Source organism: Rattus norvegicus, chromosome 6, assembly GCF_021556685.1.
Source record: "Rattus norvegicus strain SHRSP/BbbUtx chromosome 6, alternate assembly SHRSP_T2T, whole genome shotgun sequence".
Classification (NCBI taxonomy): Eukaryota; Metazoa; Chordata; class Mammalia; order Rodentia; family Muridae; genus Rattus; species Rattus norvegicus.
The window spans coordinates 52,664,234-52,680,951 of record NC_141539.1 but is presented as its reverse complement, the minus strand read 5'-3'; the positions used below and the strand labels follow the sequence as shown (position 1 = coordinate 52,680,951).

The following is a 16,718-nucleotide window of genomic DNA, read 5'->3' as shown; positions in this document are numbered from 1 at the left end:
GCAGTTGGACACAGGTCTACTAGAGACCATGGATTGCTATGAGGTACAACAGAAACAAATACCTATAAGGAGTTTATCTTTTTTGTTAAGACACAGTATAGGAATTGATGTGAAATATCTCTAAGTGAATATTATAATCTTATTCTGACCACAACATTTAATTCTAAATATTAAATTGTAGATCGTTTTCTCAACTTACTGTCTCCTTTCCCAGGTTTTACCTAGTAGTTGGTTCTTCTCTTTTACCCTTTTCTCTGAAATCCACACCCTTTTTTCATCATCCCAGGATACCCATCTTTGCTATCTGCTTCAACAGACAGGTGTAGCACCTTCAAAGGGACTGACTAGTACTCAGAATGTCACCTAATGTGTTCAAAGAGCACAGGAACAGCAAACTGAAATGGTGAAAAAGCATTGATTTTCTTAGGGATTTCCTTAATTAAAATAAAGGAGAATATCATAGGCACCATTTTACCATAGGTAATTATTTCCCTTAGATATTTATTTATTTTTTTAAAAAATGGACTTCCCACATCTACCTCAAATCATTTTGTGCTTGTTCAAAGAGACATTTCAATATCACGGTGGACTAAAGAGACATAGAAGTGAGTTGAAATTACAGCCTTCAGGAGAATACATTTGACAAGACATACATTGCTAAAAGGATTGAAAAGCCAGGGAATTCTACCTAACCAGGCTGTGGCTCCCATGTCTCTCTACCCCTGCACATGCAGTGTCTAAGTCACATCAGACATGAGCACCAGACACTAATACCACAACTGCCCTGGTGGACTGTGTGCAGTTGCAATGAGAACCAGCACGTCTCAGGAGAAGGAAATACTGCAGACAGTAGTTATTTTAAAACCAGAAAATTCAAAGCTAGACATGACCAAAATCTTCTAAAATTGACATACCAGCAGCCCTAAGATGTTAAAATATATTATCTCTGAGCTTTGCTCAGCAGTTCTCACAGTGGCCTGTGGACCATGGAGGCCAGCCACCCAAATCCCTGTCCTGAGGCTTCAGGTCATCAGTGGTACAGAAGAAGCCAGAATCCAAGTCTCCACACTGGAGCCATTTGTTTCCACCCCTACCAGACTACTTGTGTACCTTCTGGTGAGCTTTTCTCCCCAAACAGGAGGGAATGAGTCAGGATAAAATAGCACCACCATTTCTATGCGATCAGGCTTGTGGGGAAATTTTCTACCTGACACAGTTCTGTGTCTTTCCTCACAGTCTACCTGGTTCATGCCAGGATCAACTTTGAAATGGAATAGGAGGCCCAAACTGCCTTCAGGTCCCCCTCAGAAGCCATGTGTAAACAGAGAAATAGCTCATGGAAGCTGTGAGTACACATCGCTCCTGGCCATGTCAACCCACATCTTATGGGAAATCACCTTAAGAAGAGTCTGAATATGTGATAGAGATGGTAGGAAAAGAGAGAGCTAGTCACGCTGACTTGATTGGTTATCACTGTGGCCATGCTGTGAGAGGGCACAACAGAACTGACACGCACAGATTACTTGTTTCACAGAATATAACAATCATTCCTTAAGATTTGCGAATCAAAATAATCTTTAAGATCTTTCTCCCTCCCTTCCCTCCTTCCTTCTCTTTCTTCCTTCCTTCCCTCCTTCCTTCTCTTTCTTCCTCCCTCCCTTCCTTCCTTCCTTCCTTTCTTTCTTTCTTTCTTTCTTTCTTCCTTTCTTTCTTTCCTCTTTCTTCCTTCCTTCCTTCCTTCCTTCCTTCCTCTCTCTCTCTCTTTCTTTCTTTCTTTCTTTCTTTCTTTCTTTCTTTCTTTCTTTTTCTTTCTTTCTTTCCTCTCTTATCCTCCTCCTCTCTTTCCAAAACTCTGACCATGAAATGATATCTAGCACAATCCAAGTTAAAATTTGTGTAACCAAATGTAATAATTTCTTTTCATAACAGCATGATAAACACTAAATATCATCGATAAGGAGATGATTAGGAGAATCTGTGCTACCCACAGTTTGCCAACTTTTTTTTCTGTTGAGCACACAACGCAGTCTTTAAGCACACATACTGAGACCTTACATGTGTACTTCTCCACAAAGCAATGTTTATATCTTAGTTACCCACTTCATTGCCTAATTCAGCAACTTATCATTTTATATTGGGTGAATAGTAATATAACACATTAAACTTAATAATTGAAAACAAAATTCCTAGAGAAAAGTGGCCCATGTGTCCTTTGGTATGTCATGGGGGAGGCCAGACAGCGATGTCATGATGGGTGCTCATTAAGCAATCCCATGTGTCTGTCCTTCTGTGGCAGCATGGAGGCATGGAGATCTGGGGAAGATGCATACATTTTTCTTTGATTTTTTTTTCTTTTGCAAAGTGACAGTTAAAGTAATAGCTTGATTTCACCCCCAAATGAATTCACTGGAGAGGAAACAGAGAAAGAGGAGGAAAGAGAGGTCATCCTGAGTGTCCCCAGCAGCCCTCAACTCTGATGATGTCAGTCTGGCCATGGAAAGTTTGTAGAAAAGGATGACCTTAGTCCTTACAAGTTGACTTTTGAAAATTAGTGAGAATTACCACTAGCAAACGCTCCTTACCTACCGTGTCTGGGGCTGTCACACTATCAAAGCAGACGTGAAGCAAATATGAGTGTGACAGATGACCTCAGGGGTATGTAAAGTGCTCTTGCCCTGGTGAATTTTTAGCTACCCTTCTTCTACATGTTTTTGATATCCTTTGCCATTAGGGATGCGAAACCCCAATTTTTGTGAGAGTAACAGGACCATCTATCTGTTCCCAGGACTATGAGTGTGATCTGTTCTAACTTTCGAAGCCTGTGGGAGCAATCACTGCATTTGTCTGGGTTCCATTTCAGTCTGTGTGTCCCAGCAGAAGGTCTCTTAGATGGTGGGACCAGAGTTACTACAGAAAGCTCAGCAGGTCCTGTGTTAATTTAACTTCCGAGGTTCACCATCCTCAACTCATGGAGGGAGAAATGAAGAGACAGGGATAAGAGTTCCTCATGAATTGTCGGAAGCCCCAAGCCTTTTGTGTGCTGAACATGGGCTTGTAGGTGAGAACGTGAGACTCAGCATAATTTGTGCCAATTTTTATACTGTCAACATCGTGGTGCAGAGTGGCTTAAGCTTTGAGAACTGTATAGGAGATGGAAGGACATGGAGAAGTGAGAGAAAAGAAGACAAGGATGGCATGCATCATATCCCTGAACACCTACCCACATGTCTTCACTTGCATGGGGTCTCTAAACAAGCCATCTTAGACAGCACATTGGGGAAAAGGCAGGCATTACCTTCTGTGTCGTGCATATTTGCCACTGACATGACCGCTGCCGTCGCAGCCTGGAGTGGGACAGCTGCAATAGGAAAGAGCTCATTATATAGCTGAATGGGATTCTGTGGGTGGGCACTGATGGTGATGGGAGGGGAGAGAGAGAGAGAGAGAGAGAGAGAGAGAGAGAGAGAGAAAGAGAGAGAGAGAGAGAGAGAGAGAGAGAGAGAGAGGAGGCAGAGAGAAGCAGACAGAGACAGACCTCCAGACAGAGACAGACAGACAGAGATGAGAGAGACGACCAAAGGAGGATGTCTTTGATCAGCAGTTTCAGGGGAACTGGTCTCATCACTGTATCAGGCTGTGAGTAAGCTGCCCATGAATGTTTGAATTCAGTGCCCCATTCAGCGGTGAGTTTTCTAAGCTGCTGCTAAGGATGCCTTCCACCCACAAAGCACTAACCTGAACAGCTCTTGTATGGCTGGCTCCACAGGAACTGCAGAAAGATGAAAAACAGATAAAAATTTATCGTGTGTCACAGGTACTCTCCTTCCATGGAAAATTACCAAAAGGTCAGTGGTGTGGGGCATCAGAGTGAACTGCTACAGCAGTTCTTCAGGGGGAGGGCTACCTAGCCAGCCTCAGGGACATGGGGGAATGCAGACTTACCTCGAACCCCTTTGGACCGTGTGCGATGGCGCTTCTCCTCAGCGTCCACGTCCATCTGAGAATAGATTTTTAGATGGTCAGTGCCCTTGTCCAATGAATTCAGAATGCTGTGTGTGGAACTTCTGACTGTCACTGTCATTGTAGTCATAGGCCCTTACTCCTGTTTAGCTTTATAAAGGAAAGCATCTATAGGGCAGCATGGGTAAGCAAGGGCTGCCCAGTCTTAAGAGTGTTCATGTAGGAATAACAAGGGAACATGGATCTTGGAACCACTAAGCTTCTGGACTCTCTAGTCACAGATTTGGATGGATCTTCAGGGATCCAACGCTCCTCTTGATTTGATTAGGACACTTGTGGGTGTCTGCATTGTATTTTGTACCAAGAACAAAGATGACACCCATTATGTTTACAAGAATTCTTACAGATGGCTGGATTAACATGATACAGAGTTTAGAGAAAAGAGAGGTGAGCATAATGTCATTCATACCATTGGGGCTTCATTTCCATGTTGTCCAATCTAAATTGTCCTGGTTCTTTCAGTTACAAAGACCCGTGCCTGTGACAGAGAACACACTATGTGCATGATATTTGGCATGGAAGAAAAGCCCCTCAGAGCATGAGTGACATTGTGTTAGCCTTTCTCCTTTCTGATTAGTCCTTAGTCATATTAAATGTCCACATTCTACTTTAGTAGACCCTTGTGCCAATCTTGTAAGGAAGATACATACTTTATGGTATTTCTTTTATTGGTGAAAACCCTCAAGTTCTGAACTCATGGTGGGAAGCCATTCCTGCTATAAATGTTCCCTTTAAACCACAAGGTGAATGTTTTCTATTATCTTATTCACCAAATATTCCCACAATATGCGAAGATCTTAGACATGAATATATATTCCTCCAATAGGTATGTATTGGATTCTACTCAGTAAAACAGAGATGCCGATAAAAGACAGTCACAATAAAATACAAAAAGTAAAAACACCTCTCAGATTACTGGATGATCATTTGTCAATTCTGTCTGTAATTTCTTTGCCATCCCCAGTAGGGATGGGCTAAATTCCTGGGTAGAAGATGGGGACATTACGACATATTCCATGTGTTGTCCAATGTCCCATGAATCAAAGCCAAGTGGAAAGAGCTACAAAGACATGTTAGAGTAAAGCACCCAACAGATATGCATAGTCTTGGTAGCAGCATAGCTTAATGTGTATATGTGCCCTTTACTCCAACTGGAAGTGTCTGCACTTATTCTCTATGGATATAATGTGGTGGCACCAGAGTACCTCATATAATAAGAAACATAAGCTCATTCAGTGAATTTAGTATCTATTCATGAGACTTGTCACACCCAATTGAGTAAATGAAGGATAGCTTAAGAAAGGAAGAGCTCATGGAAAGTACATGTTCATGGAATGATGTTGGACACAGGACTCATGTATTCAAGCATGGAAAGCTCCTGTAACTCATCTCTACACAAAGGTATTTGAAAGGTTGTGTAAGGGTGGATATAGATGGGTAGGTGGGAGGATGGATGGATGGATGGATGGATGGATGGATGGATGGATGGATAAAGCCATTCTCTGAGAAACTGCAGGTCCAGCGGTAACAAAGGACAGACAGCGTATTGAAAGAAACAACTCACAAATCAAAGAGGAAGAATGGCACTTGAAGGAACACTGTGAGGCCAGGAGGGGTAAGGTGGGCACAGCTAGCCAGAGGCCACGGTAACATGAAAGGGTAATTCCTAGAAATATTATGGAGGAAAGAGTGACTTAGCTGCAGCCTTAGAAGATGGTTAAAAAGAGATTAAGAGGACTTACATGATTGCCTAGATAAGCCAGGCTGGGATGCTGTCCCAACTAACCTTGTGAACTGGTCCCTTACTAGGACATAACTGGGGGGTAGGGGATAAAGTACAGGCACCAAAGAGATTGATGAGGGGTCTGCATGTGGTACAGGAGTTTTATGGAAATCTTTTGGGGCTCATACTACCATGGTCTCTGTCCAGTTATTGCCTGAGCATTAAATATCTGAATACTGACTGTAGTTTAAATAGCACCCAAAGGTACAGACACACAAAGTCTGTAAATTGCTCTTTAACATGAGATTTCAAAATACAGCCAAATTTTTAACAAAGCTGTCCTGGACCCATGAGACAAGTAAATAAAGCCTGTGGTGAGGTACAAACAACGTCTCCTCTTCTTTTCACATTCAGTTACTTTATTAGTAGGAAGTCATATAATTCAAACAGTGGAAATGTAGATGCATAGAAAATAGTTGATATGAAATTGTAACAGCATAGATTATAAACCTGTATCACTTATCATCACTTATGTGTCAGTCATCTTTATTGTTGACTTCATGGAAGACAAAATAAGGAATATTGAAGTAGTAAGTTCTGAATTTCCTCTAGGGCAGAGGTTCTCAGCCTGTGGATTGCAGCCCATTTGAGGGGGGTGTCACAAAGTAAATATCCTGCATATCAGATATTTGAAATATGATTCATGACAGTAGCAAAATTAATTATGAAGTTGCAATGTAATCATTTTACATTTAGGGGTCACCACAGAATGAGAAAATGCAACAATGTATCTTCTAAGACCATGTGAAACTGTCCAGGTGACAGAGAGTTGGAGGAGGGGGCTTTTAAAATTCTGTCCTTTAAGGAATTTAAATTTGCACTATAAGTATGAAGGTAAATTGAGCTTAGAAATATTCTCATCTGGGGATAGTAAAGCCTGTGGTGAAGGGCAGAGGAACTGATGTTTGAAGTTAATCAGGTGTTTCCAGTTAAAACAGGATAGGAGGAGGATTTTTCCAGATGAAGGATATAGGACATGCAGCAATCTCTAGGTCATACTGTAGGGTTCATTAAGGATTACCACCCACAGGGTCTGTTCCTGATTTCAGAAGGGAACAGCTATCACTTTCTCTGGCACATTATTCACAATCTGGTGAGTAAACCAGCATTTATGGTGCTCCTGGCTGTAGTTCAGGAAAGAATGTCTAGCCCGAGGTATGGCAGTCTCTGCTCTTTCATGGCATGGGATGGGAACATTGGCTTCCTCATCTAATGGCCCAGGTAGCCAAAGAAGCACTGCTTTCTTTTTTTTTTTAATTTATAGTCCTTTCTGTGTTGTTGTTGTTGTTGTTGCTGCTGCTGCTGCTGCTGCTGCTGCTGCTACTACTACTACTACTACTACTACTACTACTACTACTACTATTATTATTATTATTGATAAAGTCATGTGATGTAACTCTGGTTGGGTTGGAACTATGTAGATCAGGCTTCTTCCATATGCTGGATTAAATATATGTGCTACCATGCCTGTCCCTTTCTGTATTTTTTGTTTGTTTGTTTGTTTGTTTGTTTTGCAAATAACAGTTCTGCCTCTGGAAATGGACATCTATCTCCCCACTAATTGCTTATCATGTAATCACACTACTCCAGCTATGCAGAAAGGCCTCACTTGCTCTGGGCTAACTCCCACCCCACCCAACCCCCCATCATCACAGGTTAATTCTACTTTTCCTCTCTTCTTATCTGGTCCTGTTCGTTTATCCATCACTAACCCTGTTGGAATGATAGTTCTAGAATGTGCTTTATTTTCTATCAAACAAAATTTGTTGTGATGATGATTAAGTGATAAATATATTTTTTAAATGTCAAACCCAACATTCTACATATAGCAAACACTAGATAAATGGTGAGTGTCTCTTTCTTTCCATTTGGCTAAGGAAATTGCATGGTGAAACATTTTAAATTTGTTTGCATTCTATCCTTACAGATGTTCAGCAAGTGCCAACGGTATGCTTCAAATTGAGCATAATGCACATACGGTGCCATGACATTTTCTAACATCCCACCAAGTAGTGTGTGGTCACAGGCTAGCGACTCCTGCAGGCTCCCCACATACTCTTTTCAGGCTCTCTTCCCTGTACTCCCTGCCATCTTGGGAAGGTGGCTGGTTTTCCTCTGGTGACCCCTCCCCTTGGGTACCATCCTCAAAAACCAGAGTCTGGACTGTTTACATGTCAGGGGCTTTTAGCTCAAGCTTCAGGAGTTTCCTTAGCTGCCCCCAGGATGGCTCTGTGATCCCATATCCCAGCTTTGCCCCTGTGTGATCGGATGTGCTTACCCCACTCATTGCCTGGGTCTCCAGTGTCCCTTTCAGCAATTTACATTAGGACAGTCACACTGAAAGGTCTACTTTAGCATCCATCCTTTTCCCCTTTAAGTCTTTATTTTTAAACTAATGGTAGATTTTTCAAAAGAACTTTAAGTGGTTTTATACTTAAGTCTTGAGCTTAAGAACGTGGTTTTGTGCCAACAGAAGCTATCAGGAATGAAGTATTGAAGTAAGAGCATGTGACTTATTTTATAGCACATAAACTTTACATTTGGAATCAGGATTTTTCTTATTACTGAGATCTTAGCTCTTCCAATAAAAGACACAGGTTGGGCCTCAGTAAAGAGGTGGTATTTTGAAGGTATTATATTCTCATGCAGTCCGTGGAATCTGTGGAAACTTATGGAGGCTGGTTTCTGTACAGACTACCTATAGGTTACAACTGTGGACCAGAAGCTGCATTTTGGACACTGTGATTGTGGAAGCCAAGCTATCTATGTCTCCACATGTGAACCTTGGCTTCCCTCCATAGTACTCCTTGTAGAACAGGACCAGAGGAGCTTCTGAATTATAAGCATGATGTAGGTGGCTTCGAATCAGACCCCACAGCTGTTTCTTAACCCTGCCTTATCATCCTGCAGTTATTCAGGAAGCAGTTACCAACTTTGTCAACGAGCTGACCCTGTCTTCAGCTCTTGCTATTTAAATCTATCTGTTTCACTGCTGATTAGCCACACTAGAAGGGCAGATTAGAGAAGGGGCAAAGAACAAGTTGTATGGAAGACATGGTGAGGAAGAAGCCAAAACTATGGGGAGAAGAGGTGTGAGGATGCAACTGTGTGCCCCACTAGCACCTGTTCTGTAAGTCGCTGTCTCCTAGGTAACAGACCATGCATGCAGCTCCACAACAGAACAGGTGCCCATACTCTGCTCAGGCTCACAGAAATTTGGATCATAAAACCCATCTGTGAAGGTCAGCAAGAAAGAAATCATACACTCTGGTCACTCCTGCAAAATGCAGAGATGGACTGCTAAAACAATTGAAAGAGGCTCTCTGCAGTAGCATCATACCTTCATTTAGAACACTGAATTGTGAGAGCACATTGGGTATGGGGATCTAGATCTGATAGTCATGTGACATAAGAGATAGCACAGGTTCAAGAGGTTACAGGAAAGTCAGGAGAGAGAAATGGGCTTCTGGTTCCCAGCACCAGTATACCATTACTCAATTTGTCTACTCTTTAATCTCATCATATAGAAATAAAATATTAGATGGATAAGAAAGAGGTAAAATAAAAAACTTCTGTCTGTTTATCTATCTGTCTGTCTGTCTTCCCATCCTTCTTCCTCTTGTCATTAGTAGGATGGAAATGTATAGCATATCTGCCTTGCCCTGAAATGAAGCAGCCGTGTACATTTGGGGTCCAGTGCTCACTGTCTGGGAGGATACTGACTAAACCCTGAGCAAAGAGCTCAGGAGATGATTCCTGACTTTTTCTTGGTCACCACTAGTCAGAGCTGAGTGGTGTTATCCCCACAGGGTAGCATGCACTATCCTACTGAGCCCACTACCTTGATCTTTTGTTCTGTCTTTGTCCCTTATTGATGGTATCTATTCACACAGAATGGAATTCAACTTTCTTGATCCAGTGTGGTCTGAGCTGGTTCACGACTGGACAGTCCGACAACCATATCTTCTGGGGAAACCTAAGTCTTCTTCAGCCCTGAGGATTATTGTTCTCAAGAGTAGATGGCTGAGTCTCAGAGCCTTTAGAGAACCTTGGAGAAGCCAGACCTAAACCTACACATAGGACTTGTGTGATTTTCATAGGATTGTGTTCCTACCAGGTCTTAACCCAGGATGCTATTAGCCTGGACACTGTGTCATGGACTTCAAAGGCTGGAATGGTGGCTCTTCGTGTAAAGACTCAGAGCATGCTCTCTTCTCCAGAAGCCACCCATGATTCCAGTGTCTAAGCTTTCTTCCTCAGTGTTAGTCACTCATTTGTTCTTTATCTTCTTAGAATACTTTTCTCCAAACTCACTTTAAACAAGTTTCCCAACACTGTACTGCCTTGTGAGGTCATCTAAATATCCCCACTGGATCATCCTTGTCTTCAGATCAGAGACAACCTATTCTCTGTATCTCACTTACCTACTGGAGAGGCAGAGACCAGAGACCTGACTAGCATTATGATAGGAAATCAGCAGCTGCCCCACCTTATCCAGAGAATGTTCTTCTCCGAGATGACACTGACATGGGCCAGAACATCAGAACATGATGGACATGACCCCGCCTTTCCTTTGTATATTTACTGTTGTACATGAATACCTGGCCAAATTGCTGTATTTAACTTGTCCTAATCCATAGCCCCGTCCATGTTGGAGCAGAAGGGCATCTCCTATGTGTAGATCTGCTGTTCTCATGTCTGTCCTTGTTGCTTAGAGGCCTCTGCCTTGCCCCTTACTCTTTCTACCTATAGACATGCTTTTAATTTTGTAGATTTGATTTCTTCAGCCACAGATAGTAAGTCACAATAAATATGCACATCTTTATGGAAATGTTAAAGTGTTTTCTAAAAAGATAAATGTCAATTTATCTTAAAATACGTGGGAAAAAAACTATGTACGTTTTAGTTAAGCATGATCACAGCCATTTCTTGAAAGACTCTCTACCTAAGGGCCTTGACTTTTCCTTTCCTTCAGGAGACAGAGCCCTAATGCTGCTTAGCTCCACTACCACCAATGCTACTCCTTTAACTACCAATGGTGAATCACCAGTCAGCATGCTGGCCTTTGGGCTGCTTGATCTTTGTTTTTTGTTTTCCTTTAAAAACATATTTTCAATGTCTGTGCACTTCCACACTCAGCTCTGTAATCACATGCTGATTCAGAGTTCTCAGAGGCAATAGCTGTCCATGCTCGACATTTTCCACCTTGGATTCCCCCTAAGTAATTATAATTATCAGAGCAAGAATATTATAATTCAATATTCATACATGTTTTGACATAGAAAACTACTGCCCAAACCTATCATGTATATATGTGAAATTATACTAGCAAATCTTTGGTTTACAATTTTCTTAGAACCCATACCCAAATTTATTTATGTAGCTTTTAGGGGAGAGAAAAATCCTAAAAGAATATAGGAGACAGTAGAAGGTTGTGCCTATGAGTGCTAGGACCTGTGACCTCTGACCTGTGGCATATGTCATCTGTCAGAATGTCAGAATGTTGGCTGAGATAAGCTGCTTCAGATTATAAAATGAATTGATAAGGGAGTGGGAGAGATGCAGCTTAGAGATACACAGTGCAGTTGAGACTCCCCACCCTGTGCCTTGTTGTCCTTTGCACCTGAGTTTTAACACTGTCCAATGTTCTGAGTAAGAGCCGCTCTTTCCCATAAGCTGGAAGTGAGGGTCAGGTGGCTGTGAATTCTCACAGAAGATAAGGAAGGACTAAGAAGGGCTTCACACACTGTAAAATACTCAGCATACATTGAGGACCTGGGAGCTCTGTGGGTCCCAGGGATGGCACCTGCACTGTGGGGTTGCCATCAGTTAATGGAACCTAATTGTCACTAAACTGTCCTTGTTGGAGTAATTTCCTGTGACAGGTGTGCCCTTTCCATGACAAAAGCACCCTCCATCTGAGGACTGCAGGGAGCTTTCAAGGATGGAGCTGATACAAATGCATCAACAGCACGTTCCCCAGGAAAATAACCCAGTGACAGCTTAACAGAAGACTAGAGGAAATAACGTTCTAGGAACTGAATAAGAAGAAGCAGTGGACGTTCAACGTGACAGTAAGATTCTGTGGCATGGGCTGATGGCATGTGTCAGAGAGACACTGTGGAATTGCCTTGTGTGGGATTGGAGAACAGAATTTCCAGCCAGGGAAACAAGTGCACTTCTCACCTTTGACACACCATGACAATCACGATGTCAGGGGTAGGTTCCTGTGAATGCCCGGGAGGTAAAAGTTGCCCAGCTCTTCCAAAGCTCTGAGGTGTGCTGGGTATGAGAGGGGCAGAGAGACTACAACAGAAGCAACCAGAGAAGAGCTCTGGAAGGGTACTGAAGTATCACCCATTCCTTTCTAAGTTCCAGGACTGTGGCACTCTCCATCTGAGAGGAAGAAGGGTCAGACATGAGGGAATAGGTGAAGATCAGAGCGAGGGCTTCGTAGGGGAAAAGCAGAGCTGAGGTAGGGATGACAAGATGGAGACCTCGGAAGCCCAGAGTTACTGGGAGGCATTGAGGAGGGCACTGAGATGATGGAAAGCCATAGTTGCCAGGTTAGAGGATCAGGTCCCAGGCTGAGCACCCGGGGACATCACTCATCACCGATGTTGTCTAGAACAGGGAGTGTGGCTTAGTACTGCACACTAACAGCCCCTACTCAGTGTGGAGGCAGGGAATGCACATCCTGGGGAAAAGGTGGTTCTTACCTTGTAGGAAGCCTTCTCTCCCAAGAACGGAGGCAGGGTGACTCCGTGGGCAGGATGCAGGCCCAGAGCCAGCTCTCTTTAGGCTTTCCCTGGTCCTCCCCAGCTTGTGACTGTGGCCAAGTCACTTAATTTCTCTGTGCCTCCATTTCTCCATCTGTAGAAAAGAAAAGCATTAAGTGCCTAAAGATGTCAAACATATTAGGAGATTATATAAACAGGTATCCTCCGTGACTGATATTCCACCTCTTCCAAGGACCAGACTACCCATGGGTTAGCCACATTTCCCTGCATTTAAGCTAGTCTTCCAGCTCTGAGGCAGGGCCTTCCTACCCCCTTTAGGCTGGCACACTCAGGAAACCTCCAAAGCACCTACTTCCTGAGTCTGGGATAGAATCTACCCTCACAGAGGCCTTGGGGATGAGTTCCACACTAGGATTCATTCTGTAAGCCTCATTTACTTGTGATTTCCTCAAGGATTTTGAGGGTTGCTGATCTGAGCCTGGACTAGTGAGACAGCTCACATGACCCTTGCTACTAAGGTAGATAATCAGAGTTTGATGCCTGGAAGGGCAGAACTGACTCCCTCAAGTTAGCATGTGACCTATACACATTTCATTTATAACCCCTAAAGAAGAAAAAAAGGAACAAACAAATGGACAGATAAGCAAAAGAACAAATGAACTAGGCAGTCTCCCAGAGGCACATACCTCCAGTGCTAGAACACTTTAAGGAATATTTTGATGTTCTCTGTAGCCTCTAAAGTTTATGCTAATTGCATGAATAATAAAAAAAGCCAAAACAACAACCTGACACTCAGAGAGAGAAGATATCCCATCTGTCCAAATGTCCCCACTAGGACAGTGGCACCTGAAACCCAAGTCTCCCATCAACAAGGTCAACCTGTTCACATACTTCCAGAAGAGTAAAGGCAGAGGTCCCTGGTAGGGAGGCAAAGCTTCACGTAATCCTAGGGGAGCCCAAGTGGGTGTCACTGATGTCCCCTCAATATTCCAATATATACACTGCTATACCTTTCTCTAGCAGCTCAGCCACTGCTGTGCAGTTCCCTGGGGCTAAAACCTCTGGGTTATCTTAAATCTTAACAGATCAAGTGACAAAGAAAGGTTCCTCTCCTTGAGATGGCAAGCTGACCCTGGGTAGATGCCTAGACATGCTCTTGGAACTTACAGATAGTTCTTTCCTATAGTTAAAGTGTCTTTTAGATCTTGGAACTTAATAGCTATGGATATTTCACTTCCTCAGCTTCACATGGTCCACCTGCCCCAAAGTGTAAGTTCATCGTCATTGGTAATTCTCCCGAGAGCAACAGTACACTCAGTGGTTGAGGTAAATATGAAGGACTCAACAGCTCTGCTTTTGGCCTGGAAATCAGCATTCTTCCAATTATGTTGGGCATTAGGGTCTGGGTTGTAGAGCCTTCCCTTGTGAACCTCATTTTCTAAGAAGAATAGTTTCGTCTACATAGACAGCAAGTAAATGTCTATGCACAAATGTCTCCCTAATTACACTAGACACAAGTTGGAAACAGATTAGAGCAGGTTTGGTCTTTCTCTCTCTGACTTCTAAATTTAAAGCAGAATGCCCAATGTTCTGCTTTCACTAGAAGAGTTTCACTTAAATTTCTCAAGTGCCCTTCATCAATGTCATGGCATAGTCCTTTAAACCTGGCAGGCACCAGGCAAGGTGTCACTCTTGATATGCCTAAGTTCTATGGTGCTAATGTGGATGTGTGGCTTCTGTGAGGAGGAAGGAAGGGGCAGGGAGGAAGGCCAGGAGGGAAAAAGGGAGGAGGAAGATGAAAGGGAGAGGGAGAGGAAGGAGAATAGGAAGGAGGGATGGAGGTGATAGAGAGAAGAAAAGAGGAAATCAGAGAAGCAGGGATGGAAAACGGAAATGAAAATCAGAAAAACTCAGTTCCTATTGACTAAGGAGGCGGCAAATAGTTTTAATTAAGGTTATTATGTTGTGCATTAACCAACCAGTAACATTTTGAATAGTTAAATGATTTAGATCAGACAGAGTCGGGTTTTTATTAACCTGCACTTATTACTTCATGGTCTATGTATGTAGTTTCATAAGCATGAACTTCCAGGAGTTTTCAATTTCTAAGTTAAATAATACACCAAATATATTATTCAGCTTATTACTGAGCATTCAATGAATGATAAACGCTCCATGCACCACATATTTTAGTGTGTAAACATCTCTGATTCTCTGCTGTTCATAGGCAAGTGTGACAACATGAACGGGCAGAAAACTCTTCCTAATCAAACTCCTGCCTTTGGGACAGGAAGTGAAGAGCAAGAAAGAGCTCACTGGGACTGTGTCCTTGGCCTTCTGTAGGATCCTAGCAGCTCAGGATAATGAGATAGATAAGATATTACTACACACATGGACAAATTTAAAGAAATAATAGCGATTAAGGCTACCATAGTTACTCTTAAAATATACAGAAAGATAATTTGGGGCATAAAGAAAAATAGGAAGTATCAAAGAAGAGAATGGGGAAATTCCAAGTGTATGCTTAGGTCATTAGAAAATCTGTGGCCAGCATTAAGGTTACAACTGAACAATCAATAAACGAGAAAGCAACATCTGCGAGATAAGAAGCAACAAGTTAATACATTGGCAGTTGTTTAATTACAACTAAAACTACCTTTTAGAGTCGTCTGAAAAACGAAATATTCTGCAACTAACATCCAACCGAATGTTAGAATACCAAGAAACACAAGCTGATAGCTCAGAGTTTAAAATTAAACAATTAAATCATGTATTAATGAGTGACAAGCAAACCAATTGTGGTCCAGCTCATTTTTGGCAGGAATGAAATTGGATCTGAGATTCCTGCTTGTTACACTTGTCACATAAAGCACACTCATTTGTGGGCTTTTATTTTGTTAACAGGCTGTGTGAGATGATGCTTCAGAGGCACAGAAGAAAAGGCAAGGACATTGAGACAGAGTGAGCTCCTGCCTGCAGGCTGCCAAACTGACTCAGAACAACACACGGGTGAAGGCAGCCTATTGTCGCTCCAGGCCAGGATTAGGGCGAGCAGAGCCCTTATAGCCACAGAGGGGTGAGGTGTCCTGCCTCGTGTGGCCAGATCAGTGTCTCCCCTCTTTCTTGGTTCTTAGTCCATTTTTAAAAATAGTAACTCAGAGGCAGGAATACCCTCTGGGAAATAAGTTTCAGGAAAATGAGGTCTCACACCTAATTTATTTCTGTTTATTTGCTTTTGGAAGCTCTTGCTTCCATGCATGTCTGTACAGGGTTCTTAGTTCCCTGGGGCTGGGCAGGTTCTGCTGCGCTAGAATCACAGCCTATCTGAAGGACAAACTTGCTTGTTTTTGGTCACCCTCCCAGGGTAGCTGGAGGCTCCCTAAGCAGAAGACCATGCTTTTGGGTAATTCTGAGACTCTGTGTCCCGTTATCTCTTTTCTGGATTTCTTTTCTCTTTAAAGAGACAGCCCTGCATCTCTTCTGAATAAGGACCCTAGTGATTGTCCAAAGACCTGCATATTGGAAATGCCTCTTCCTCTCCTCTCGCCAAGGATAGTCTCAGTGTGACACCGATTGTCTCAGAAGGGCAGAGTATGGCTTTGTCCCAGTACTCGCTGCTGGAGTCACTCTGGTTTCTGGCTGCTCAGAAGTCTAAGCTTCCCAGTAGCCTAAAGACTTGATCCTCACTCTGGTCTCCTGCAGTGTGTGACTCCCTTTGTGCATTAATGCTCAGCCTTTGTGCACCGTGGGATCTGCAGGAACCCTCTCCCATACTGAGCTGAGTCCTGGTCACCTGGGAAGCACTAGCCTGTGACACTGGGACCTGCCACTAGACTACATCCTGCATAACCCTGTACTGGCTCTGTCACCAAACTTGCTCTCTTTTCTAACTTTTCCCCACTCATTACTTCCTCCATGTTCTCTCTCATTCTAGGTAATCAGCACGATATTGTGTGATTTGTCAGTTTGCTTAACTGTACATATTCTCCATGCCATTTTAGTATTTTATTATTGGTTTCTTTGAGAGAGGCTGACTCAGCATGTGCTGTGTAGCTCAAGTTGTCCTTGAACTTGGAGCAGTCCTCATGTTCTTTCCTCCTAAGCATTGGCATTATATAGGTAACTATCATGCTTGGCTACCCTGGCATTATGTCAGCACTGGTCTCAAACCTGCT

At 42.8% G+C, this 16,718-nt stretch overlaps 1 protein-coding gene and 1 long non-coding RNA gene across 54 annotated transcripts in view; one reads left to right on the top strand and one right to left on the bottom strand.

Annotated features, from left to right (window-relative positions):
- Positions 1-16,718, bottom strand: part of Myt1l (myelin transcription factor 1-like) — a 406,515-nt gene that overhangs the window by 134,620 nt on the left and 255,177 nt on the right. For 30 of the 46 annotated variants that reach the window (XM_087552088.1, XM_087552095.1, XM_087552097.1 and 27 more), the window contains 4 exon segments: positions 12,523-12,676; positions 3,943-3,997; positions 3,736-3,769; positions 3,296-3,358 (listed from right to left, as the gene is read on the bottom strand). In XM_087552088.1, coding sequence (XP_087408214.1) covers positions 3,296-3,358; positions 3,736-3,769; positions 3,943-3,997 — 152 coding nt within the window. In that variant the 5' untranslated portion in view covers positions 12,523-12,676. 46 annotated transcript variants of the gene reach the window in all.
- LOC134479354 (uncharacterized) overlaps positions 1-16,718 on the top strand; it is a 157,276-nt gene that overhangs the window by 53,491 nt on the left and 87,067 nt on the right. The gene's annotated exons all lie outside the window — the stretch shown is intronic.